The 11899-nt window shown below is 35.9% G+C and overlaps 1 protein-coding gene across 1 annotated transcript; it reads left to right on the top strand.

Moving 5' to 3' along the window:
* The first annotated feature begins 1868 nt into the window (after positions 1–1868).
* LOC137725393 (ribosome biogenesis protein BOP1 homolog) lies at positions 1869–7562 on the top strand. The gene is made up of 18 exons (XM_068464058.1): positions 1869–2039; positions 2286–2411; positions 2575–2694; positions 2802–2956; positions 3718–3835; positions 3941–4042; positions 4241–4409; positions 4530–4638; positions 4738–4840; positions 4993–5143; positions 5232–5364; positions 5469–5572; positions 5665–5726; positions 5857–5917; positions 6053–6283; positions 6419–6503; positions 6795–6973; positions 7273–7562. The coding sequence occupies exons 2-18, from the start codon at positions 2304–2306 to the stop codon at positions 7356–7358; spliced, it is 2076 nt and encodes a 691-aa protein (XP_068320159.1). The 5' UTR covers positions 1869–2039; positions 2286–2303; the 3' UTR covers positions 7359–7562.
* The last annotated feature ends 4337 nt before the right edge of the window (positions 7563–11899 follow it).

Raw genomic sequence — 11899 nt, 5'->3', positions numbered from 1 at the left:
ATTTTAATGTATTCACATTTTATACATTATCACACTTTATGGCTTCGCCACATTCTTAGTGTCGGCCAGCGCGCCTCGATTTGGGGTCCTAATGGATATTCCGGGTCGGGGTGTCAATTTTAGGCATCTAAAAAATGTAAAATGTGTAAAGTAATATGTAATTAATGAATTCACTTAGGTGGATCCTAGTCACTGGCTTTTTTTTTAGTAAAAAAATTATGTTGGGTTTGATATGGAAAAAATTGAATTTGAGGGGTTAAAGTCATATTGTCAGTTGATTTTATCGCAAAAAATAATGGTGATTTTATCAATTAGGAGTTTAACATGTGCCTAAATTATAACAGTTTTCAAGTTTATGAAATTTGACTAAAACTTTGTTCATGATTTTCAGCTATCCAATTAGTAATCATGTAATATTTAGCATGCTAAATCCCATTAATCTGAATTTTGAAAATTGATTATATGGTTAAGTGATTTTACAGGAAACAACATAATTTCATTTTCTTCTACTTTCCGAGCAACTAAACAGAGCAGTATTTCAAATTCCGGCCTCAACGACTAAAACCATAGGGAATAAAAATTCCATAAAAAGCAATAAATTTATACCTAAAATAGCTGGAAAGGCCGAAAAAGGCTCGAAACCAGCGGTAGTGTGAGACTTCCCGACTTTGATCCGCCCACCTGGGTAGCGGGTGGCCTGGATTTTGAAGGCTGGCCGACGAGCATGAGACAAGTCTATGGCCGGACGGGCCCAGACATTTGGAGAGTAGAGGTGCAAGACTGTTCGCGCAAGGAGAGAGGGACGGGATGGGTACAGGTCTGACGCGAGGTATAATGCGAACTGATGTCGCTGTGTAAGCAGTTAAGTGCAAAATAACTGTAAACAAGACGTACCGGCGTGTCCTCGCTTTGATTCCCGAAATGCTTCAATAATATATGTTTAGATTATACGTGAATTTACAGTTCGAGATTGAGCTCAACCGGCGTCTTTTTTTATTTCAAAGTTTTGGAAATAGAACATCTTGGGCCAGTTACTTTTCTATCTGGTGAGCCCGTCAAATTTGGCATCATGGGACTACTACGTATTTTTCTATACAACACTTTTGTTTATAAAAACAAGGAGGAGTTCAGTTAAGCTACACGATGGGTAACTACTTTTACGTGCTTATATTATGAATATTAAAATATTCAAGTGATTTCTAGAAAGTACTAGGAAGTGTTTCTCCATGAAATGCTTCAATAATCTATAAATACTTTATTTATTTATTTCTTTATTATTTTTTGCTTAATGTAGTCAGAAGTACTTGGTTGTCACAAAACATTTTTAGCCCCTCCGAATCATCTCTCAAAAAAAACCAAATACTATCACTTATCTATTGTGGGCTAATGTTTTTGCTTATCGTATACGCATTATAGTCTTTATTTCTTTATGAAGAGATATGAGACCGTCACGACTAATTAATTGCATCTATTATGTGTTTGTATTTTCTATTTAACGTTACTTTTTTTTGTTTATAAGTCTAGCATTTGTAACACTAATTTTCTTCTATCAGCGTTTTTTCATGTGATCCTACCCAATTTTTAAAGAGGAGAGTGATATATCTACATATAATGAGTGAGGACAATAAATTAGTATATAACTCATTATTTATGAAATTTAAACTTAAGATTTATAACTTACAAATGTTAAAAAGTTAACAATCAACCGTAATACTATATACAACATATTCAAACTTAAATTTATAAATAAAAACGCATAATCTAAGAAATATTATGCGATAAATTTTTATTTTTTAGTACAACCATGAATTTTTAGTTTTAGCTATCCTCTCCCGCAACATACACAAGCCACACGGGGCCGTCCTAAACCCTAAACCCCCCGAAGAAAAAAGAAAAATAAATAAATTTTAGTTATAAGCGTTCCTGCACTCCGCTCGCGCCTCAGAAGCGTCGCCTTCCTCAGTTCCTCTAGTCTTGGAGCTTCCAAGTTCATCAGCCCGCCCAAATTCGAATCCCGCCTTTGCCACTAGGAAACATTTGTACGTATTCCCACGTGCTTCTTTCTTTTACAAACTTGAATTTTTGCGTTGTTTAGGGTTTAATTTCATTACGTTCTCATGAAAATTCAATTATATCAATACTTGCTGAGATCGAATGAAGATAGTATAACTGTTGAAATACATGAAATTTTGCAGGGGGGGGTCGAAATTTAATATTTTTGCGGATAGTTTTTGAATTTTTTTCAACAGAACCTAACATTTTTCTATTTTTTGTTTTGTTTCAAGTACTGGGTTTTGTTTGCAATGAGAATCAAGGATATGTCAGATGGTGAAGGATCGGATTCGGAGGATTATCCGTCAATCAGAGACTCGGACTCAGAAGGCGAAGAGAATGATTCCTCCGGAGATGAGGTAACTGCAAATATGTAGAAAAAGAAGAGTTTAAAGATGTAGGATTTAATTTTCCATGGCATGTCATCTGTTGTTTTGTAGAAAAGTGACGCCGGTTTGATTCAACAAGTTTATTGTTTTGAGAGTGTGCGTGTGTTAATATTGTCGAGTATAACCATGGCAGGGTGTTATCAACACAAGCGACAATGATGGCATGGCCAGTGATTCTGGTGATGATGATGATGAAAGTGATAGCTCTGAACTTGGTGAGGGAGTTGAGGAGAGTGATTCATCTGAGGATGAGGTCTGTTGTTGTTGTCTATTGACAATTACATGTGATTTTGTTATGGTATGGTTATCTGAATTCACTGAAAGGAGTGACTTTGTCATCCTTTTTTCTGTTTTTAATAGGTTGTTCCTCGAAATACTGTCGGTGATGTTCCCTTGGAGTGGTATCGGGATGAGAAACATATTGGTTATGACATTAAAGGGAAGAAGATAAAGAAGAAGGAAAAAGAAGATAAGTTGCAATCCTTTCTTGCTAGTGCTGACGATTCAAAGAACTGGTGCGCTTTTATCTCTAACATGATAGCCATCAATTATTTAAAGGATTGATGTTAAATATCAGCTATTTCCATGCAAGTTTAAGTGAAGAATTTTGGTGAATATAGTGTAACATGCTCCATTTTCTATGTTGCATTTCTTTTTTCAGTTATTGTTTTGGTTTGGAAACCAATTTTCATTGTTTCAAAGAGAACAAGATGTCCACTGAATATAGAACATCTCTTTATCAGCCAATTTGTTAATAATACAATCAAATCAAAATGCTAAGTAACAGCGGCCTTCCAACCCGAAATTATTACTATGGAATTCCCTGGAACTTTATAAAGACCCAAGCCCATATAGATGCCCAGAAACATACTCTATGGTGGAGAAAATCCACCTTCTCAGCATCCTCATACTGAATTCTCACCACAAACTAAAACACAGCGATCAGTCTATATTTCTCTAACATAGACTGATTCTGGAAAAAGTGCTCTGCACTTTATGCCTGAATTTACAACTGGCATGCAGACAAGCAAGCTGGTGTTCCTCCTTCTCTTAATGAAATCACAAGTATTGAACTCACATGAGAAGTTATCCAGACTAAGACTTGTACCTTGGGTCGCACTTCAGCCTTTAAAATCATGAGGGATGGATTATAACAGTAAATGGTTTTTCGATCATCTGTCTTGTATATTGTTTGATTATCTATTCTGTTACCTTTTCTTCTTGTTTTGAATGTTTGTTCTTTTTTGTGATTCTGTTATGCTTTGTTACTATTCAGGCGCAAAATTTATGATGAATATAACGATGAGGAAGTAGAACTAACAAAAGAAGATATCAAATCGATTAGTAGACTACTCGAAGGAAAGGCTCCACATGGTGACTTTGATCCATATGCGGTCTGTAAATCCTAATTATCCAGTTCTAATTAATATGATACTTCTATTGATACAAATGAATTCCTTATTAAAGTTGAAGTGAAATTCCCCATGTTTCAAGTGCAGCCATATGTTGATTGGTTTAAATGGGATGACTCCAAGCATCCACTGTCAAATGCACCTGAACCCAAGAGACGATTCATTCCTTCAAAATCTGAAAGTAAACTGGTAAGGCATGTTAAATGTATTGCTCCTGTTGTGTGCTTTCTTTCTTTTTCCTTTACTGTAGTTTTATTTTATTTTCAGTCCAGCAGTCTTTTTTCTGCTTTTTTCTAGTGTTTGGGTTGGACAAATTATTATTGTCATTTTTCCAGTTTAAGATGGCTTTGTGTTCCATGCTCAGAACTTCTTTTGATAACTCTACAGGTTAATAAGATTAAGTTGGCCATGCGCAAGGGTTTAATTAAGCCTAAAAAGTCTAAAGAGGAAGAAGAAGATGAAGAAAGTGTTTATCCATTGTGGGAAGATGACTCTAATTCAACGGAAAAGAATAACCATCTAACTTACATTCCTGCACCAAAGCCAAAGTTGCCTGGTATTAGTTTTCATTCACATTCTGAGGATTGTAAGAAATCAGATAGAGAGCAATTCCTTTTTGCTTGCGTGAAATATCTTGAGACTTGATGGAAATCTTAAAATTTGAATTTTCTTTTAGGCCACGAGGAGTCCTTCAATCCATCTTTAGAATACATCCCAACACAAGAAGAGGTCAACTCTTACCAGTTAATGTATGAAGAAGACCGTCCTAAATTTATACCTAAAAGGTAATATGGAATGTGAATTGAAATTTGGACTAAATGTTAATTTGTTACTCTCCATGATTGTTCAGCTTCTAACATGCACTCCATTATCATATTGGTTAGGTTTGCAAATATGAGAAGCATCCCTGCATATGAGAATGCTGTGAAGGAATGCTTTGAGAGATGTTTGGATCTATATTTGTGCCCCAGAGTCCGAAAGAAACGTGTAAGTGAAAAATCCTGTTTTCCCTAGTGATTATTCAGTTAGGTTTTGATAGTTTTGCAAGATCTTTCAAAATGTACAGTCTAATTCTGGTATTCTAGTCATATGAGGGCAATGATCAAATTTATTCACAATAAATCATTTATATGTTTCAGCTTAATATAGACCCTGAATCTCTCAAGCCCAAGCTACCGAGCCGAACTGAACTTAAGCCTTACCCTGTAGCATGTTATCTTGAGTATAGAGGCCACGAGGATGCAGTTACATCAGTTTCTGTAGAAGCTTCAGGGCAGTGGATTGCATCAGGTATCAATGCCATTCTTAATTATCTGTTACTTTCAGTTAGGTAATTGAAATTGGATGTAAATCTCATCATCTGTTGTGGTTCTTACAGGTTCATTGGATGGAACTTTGCGTATTTGGGAGGTTGAAACTGGTAGATGTGTCAAAATCTGTGATATTGGTGAAGCCGTCAAATATGTGGCTTGGAATCCTAATCCTGAGCATTCTATAGTGGCTGTCTCGGCGTAAGGATGCATTCAATATATTTTGGTTTCATTTTTACTTTACATTTATTTCACTGGGGATCTTGTTACTTGAATGTGTAAAATGACTATTGCAATCTTTTTAGGGGACAAGACGTACTTCTTTTGAACACTGGTTGTGGGACTGAAGAAGTACAGAAAAGAACTAAAGAACTTCTCTCAGTTGAGATGCCTATGCCCGACGACTCTGGTCAGTGTGAGATTGTTAGTGCTTTGAATATCATTTATCAAATGAATGGCATCTAACCTTTGCAAAACATATTGCTTATATGTGTACAACAGCATTCAGTGTAAGCTGGCTTCACGATGATAAACTTGAGGGAATCAGATTAAGGCATTCCAAGGTATATTGGCCTTTTCCTTCATCAGTTTATTTGTGGTGGTTCGAGTATATGAGTGTCTTAACTGTAAGTCAAGATTGGAAGGATGGTCATCTATGAAGATTCTTAACTGTTTTCTTTGCTGGCCCTGTAGACCGTGGCTTCAGTAGAGTGGCATCGTAAAGGAGACTACCTTTCAACAGTGATGCCAGCGGATATCCTTTTTGCATGATGCTATCTCTTTATATTATCATTTGCAATTAAGTTAATAATTTATTGTTATACAAAAAAATATGAAGATCTACCAAATTAGTTATCATCTCGTTGGATTTTCTTGACTTTGGCTTTACGTGAATCAAGAGCTATTTTTATACACAAGCTCTCTAAGAAGTTTACCCAGACACTTTCATTCAAGTTGCATGGGGTTGCAGTTACTTCAGTATTCCATCCTACACGGTCTTTCTTCTTCATTTCAACAAAAAAGATTATTCGTGTTTATGATCTGGTGAAGGATGGAAAACTTGTCAAAAAGCTTGAGACTGGACTTCGTGAAGTCTCCTCTATTGCAGTTCATCCTTCTGGTAGATTTTTAATTATTCATTCATTAAGTTTCACTATTTCTATGCACTATGTACAACTCAATTGGTTTGTCTTGTCTCTTTTATAGTTGTACTCGTATTGTACTCTGATATATCTGGATTTTACTGTTAATGCAGGTGATCATATAATTGTGGGAAGCAGAGAAGGAAAATTATGTTGGTTCGACATGGACCTTTCATCTAAACCTTACAAAACTCTCAAGTATGTTTCACATTTATTTTGTAGATGATGCAAACTATTATGATGATTTGTACTTTTTAGGAAGGGGGATAATACTTTCGTGCAAACTGCTGGCTTTACTTCACTTCCAGTGTTACGGACTCTGATATAACCCGCAGAGTGCATAGGTTTTTGGAAGATGTTATTTGTTTGATAGGTCTAATACTATATGACTAGTCATTAACTATTTGACAAACACCAAACCAACTTTATACAGCATTTGCCTTGTTAATGGGGATGCATATATTTTTCTGACATTTGGAAACTTATCAGGTTGCATCAGAAGGACATCAACAATGTATCTTTCCATCGTTCATACCCGCTGTTTGCAACATGCTCTGATGACTGCACTGCATATGTTTTTCACGGAATGGTTTATTCAGATCTTAACCAGAACCCTCTTATTGTTCCATTGGAAATACTCCGAGGTCATACAAGCTCAAATGGGAGAGGTGCGACCTATAGCTTTCTTTATTTTATGTCCTGTTGGGTGGTATAACAAAGATAATAGAATACTGCTAGTGCATGTGCGGAATGATTATTGAAGCATATTTCCATGGGCTTTGAATGTTTTTAGAATGTATTATGTGTTCAAGGTTCCTTCTCAAGAATGCAGATATGATAAAATGCTAAGGGGTTAGGAGAAAAAAATGCATGGTTGCAGGCCAAATGCATAGTCAACTCAGTATCATAGCGTCATTCAAACTTTTATATAAAAGCTAAATCTTTGTTTTCCCTGACTGGTATGCAGGTGTATTGGACTGTAAGTTCCATCCAAGGCAGCCATGGTTATTCACTAGCGGTGCAGACTCGGTGATTAGACTGTATTGCAATTGAGAGGAAAAGAAAGGTAACGGCCTTTAGTTGGTGCCCGTTTATGGATCCGACTGCTCGGATCTGAATCTTCTACGGTCTACAAATATAGTGCTTAATTGTTGTATGTACCATGTGTTGATCGAAATGGTTCAATCATAATTTTGACGGTATACAACTAATTCTTCGTTTTTTGCCCTTACATTTAACTGAAATTCCGTTGTGTGTCCCTCTTTCTTTACATTGAGTTCATATTCCTTTCGTATATTTTGAGCCGAATATGTGGGATTGGATGTTATTGTTTCAGAGCATGTGATTTCTTTTCCTAGCAGTAACGGGTAATTGTGGTTAGGTTCAGATAAGCCTCAACTGGTCTTTGTAGTTGTTGATAGAACTTAGCAGGTTCCCACTTGGTGCTTGACAAAATGCTTCATGAAGTTATAATGCTACTTTTTTAAAATAGGGATAACTTGATATAGATCCAATTTTGTGAGCCATTAGTAGAATTAATCCATTTCATTGAAATAGGTCCAATAATTAAGATTCCACGTATGCTTATTTGTGGTTTGTACCATATTTACCCCTTAGGCTTACGAATTGTTATAAATACACAAAATTTCTTAATTATGGGATTATTTGTCGTTTAACTAATCCCTTAATTGTAGGATTAGTTATAGCCATATAATCACCTCAACCCCCAATCCGTTTCATCCCACCTTTTTTCCTTCTTCCAAACAATTCCCTCTATCAATCCTCCTCTTTTTTGTCTCTTCTTTTCATGGGTGATATTTTTGTGTTCTTCTCTCCAAATTCGTTCCTTTAATGAAGGTATATTATATCACATTTATATTTATATGTTCCGCCATGTAGGTTCCTAGCATTTTTCTTCCAATACAATAGGTAGTTTATTTTTGTTTTGCAGGTAGATTATATTTGCTTTGTAGGTATAAAACATTTTTCTTCCTATACAATAGGTAGGTAGTTACTAGATTATATCGGTTTTGTTTTCTTTATAAATAGTAGGTAGTTACTAGATAATATTTTAGTTTGAGTATTTAAATATTCAAAATTTAAAAACTAAATAAATGATAAAAAAATTAAAGAATTTAAATATTTTTATCTGAAGGGGCAAAATTGATATCAAAATATGTAATTGGATAACTGGACTCAGTCCCAAAAACTACCTATGTTGTTGGACCTAGATCCAAAAGCCCCTTTAAAATATGAAAACTCGTTCTTTTCCTAAATTACTTCTAATTTTTTTGTTGTCAAATATTGTTAGAAGCGTTTTTCAAGCACCCTAAACAAACCCAAAGGGGGAGATGCATGAGTGCCTGTGGAACTCATGTCGATTAAAAAGACAAATTGGGTGATTCGACTTTAAGCAAAGATAAAACGTAATTATCTTCTTTTGTTTGTTTCTTTAACAAAACGAGAGACTCTAATTTTCAAATATTCCAAAAAAATATAAAGTTGGATGCATTGGAGTCCATTTTCCGATCGCCATCTTCCCTTGCCTTTTTCTTCTTCTTTTTATTTCTTTTCGCATGTATGTTGTGTGGTGTCCTGTCAAGATATGTTGAATCCTAAGTCAATCCACTATTTTTTAATTAAGAGAAAATTCTATCTAAAGAAATGCAACTGCTACTTACCAACTAGTACTGCGATTTAGTAAGGTTCATCTTCAGTTATAAGTGAGACGTCTCAGGTTTAACTCATAAGAATGACGATGACGTATATTGAGTTCAATACTTACTTAATAGATGACCTATTGTGTGACCTAGCTCAATCTTCCATCTCCTTAAAGAGTAAAATATCATTGTATAAAAAAGAAAAAGAAAATTGAATATACTTCATTTATATTTCTTTTTTAACTTCTCTTCCTAATTAAATCAGAGTAAATTGATGAAAGTGTGTGTCACATTCCGATCGGGGGTCCCCACCACATTCCGGGCTCGACTCCATTGTAGCACGATATTGTCCGTTTTGGGCCCCGACCATGCCCTCACAGTTTTGTTTCTGGGAAGTCACACGAGAACTTCTCAGTGGGTCACCCATCCTGAGATTGCTCTCGTGCGAACTCGCTTAACTTCGGAGTTCCGACGAAACCTAAAGCCAGTGAGCTCCCGAAAGGCCTCGTGCTATGTAGAGATGGGAATATACATATAAGGCTTACAGGATCCACTCCCCTGGACGATGTGGGATGTTACAATCCACCCCCCTTAGGGGCCCGACGTCCTCATCGGCACACTACCGGCCAATGATTGGCTTTGATACCAAATTGTCACATCTCGGCCCGGGCCCCCACCACATCCCGGGCTCGACTCCACCGTAGCACGATATTGTCCGCTTTGGGCCCCGATTACGCCCTCACGGTTTTGTTTCTAGGAACTCACACGAGAACTTCCCAGTGGATCGCTCATCCTGGGATTGCTCTAGCGCGAACTCGCTTAACTTCAGTGTTCCGACGGATCCCGAAGCCAGTGAGCTCCTAAAAGACCTCGTACTATATAGAGATGAGAATATACATATAAGGTTTACAGGATCCATTCCCCTGGACGATGTGGGATGTTACAGTGTGCCTCCTTTTCATCTCAAATATTATGTGATTAATTAGTGTTTTGTTTCCAAAATGCTGAATGAATATGACAAACACATGCACGTAAAAGCTAATTGTAATGTAAGCAGCACCTAAGCACAAGCTTACTGTCCGATTATCATTAATTTTGATAATTGTGCAGGCTTAGCAGGTAGATCTCGTATAATTAATTATATTAATTAATATTGTAGCCATAACTTCATTATTTCTGATGCCTTCAGTTCATCGTGTACATGTCTTTTAGAAGTTACAGTGCTAAAATTGTTCCCTGCACCGACTTGGTGACTTTATAATTTTTTAGAGCTTTTCATGCACCCGCTTGGTGACTTAAACCATAATTCAATCTTAAGTTTTTATTAACTTTAACTTAGTTGGTTTTATTACCCTTTACCTTTCGTTATTCTTTTTTATATTTCATTCATGCCTTTTTCTCAGATTCACAATCGTTGGTTTTACTTTTACCCTTGCAAAGAAAAGTAAATTATCAAGTCTAAAATCTTGTGAGAATAACATATAAGCAAATATGGCCTAAATTAAATATTTTGCTTCATATTGTTTGTATTGACATGCTCATTTCTTTTGCTAAAAAATTGTAACGTAATACAACAAACCGCCACTAATAAAGACCGCGACAGAGAATGAAGAATTCATCGATCTAACAGTTAAATAGTTTTTGTTTTAATGATACCTGTCTCCACTTGATTAGAGATGTCTCACGTTTAACTCACATAGATAATAATGACGATATATTGCAGATTGAAAAATGCATTCTCATCACTTGCAAATTTTCATTGCAAAAAAGCCCTAGAAAAGAGAACATGGAGAGACTCACATCATATGACATGTGTGGGTTATCATAATATGAAGTACTTGACCTATAATTGAGCTTCCATAAGGAGAAAAGCATTAGTTTTGGTACTTTTTTCAAGAAAGATCAATCACCATCTCTTTGCCTAAGAGGGAGGGGGGGGGGGGGGGTTGGATATGAAGTACTTGGACCTATAATTGAGCTTCCATGAGGAGAAAAGCATTGGTGGTGGGGGGGGGGGGGTGGGTGGGGTTGGGGTTTGGATATGAAGTACTTGACCTATAATTGAGCTTCCATGAGGAGAAAAGCATTAGTTGTGGTACTTTTTTCAAGAAAGATCAATCACCATCTCTTTGCCTAAGATGGTTGGAAACTTTCACATATGATTGATAATTTTAATATTGTTCTTGTATTTGAGAATCTGGGGGGGGGGGGGGTAATTTTTCTTGGTCTAAAGTGGATTACGTAAGAAAAATTATACATTACAATAATAATAACCACCCTATCGAATAAAGGCATGCTAAAATTTGAAATTTGTTAGACTTTTGGCCCAAGTGAGACTTTAAGGATTTTAATTACTTGAAGCCGGTTCAAGCATTATTCAAGTGACGATATTTCTAAATCTTGAAGGGGAAAAGGAAGGATAAATATCTTGATTGTGTTAAAGAAAATGTCTACTTTCAAACTTCCAATCAAACAATTGGTTCCAATTGTCTAACCTTAGAGATAAAAGCATAAAAGCATCTCCAAGAGAATTGCTATATTTACTTTTTTAAGAAATATGTAGAGCAACATAGAATTTCCTTTCTCACTATTACCATTAATTATTTTTTTTCGAAGGTAAGAATTTCATTATATTTGAATTGACAGGTTTACATTAAAAGTTAAAGTATTAAACAACCACTCTAACTCAAATTAGTCCCAGACATAAAAGCCCCCTCCCGTAAGGCAAAAGAGGCTACTCCGTATTATAAATACGAGGCGCAAAAATAAAATCTACTGACCTCAACCGTTGCTTCACATATTGAATATAAAGAAGAAGAGCTTCAGTTACAACATTTGGTTGAACTTTGCCATTATCATATCCACAAGACCCTTAGAATCTGATTCAATCTGAACCACATCAAATTGCATATCAACACAAGCAAACAACGCAGT

The sequence above is a fragment of the Pyrus communis genome, chromosome 2 (genome assembly GCF_963583255.1).
Source record: "Pyrus communis chromosome 2, drPyrComm1.1, whole genome shotgun sequence".
NCBI lineage: Eukaryota > Viridiplantae > Streptophyta > Magnoliopsida > Rosales > Rosaceae > Pyrus > Pyrus communis.
Note: the sequence above shows the minus strand (reverse complement) of the source record. Positions and strands in the feature narration are given on the sequence as shown.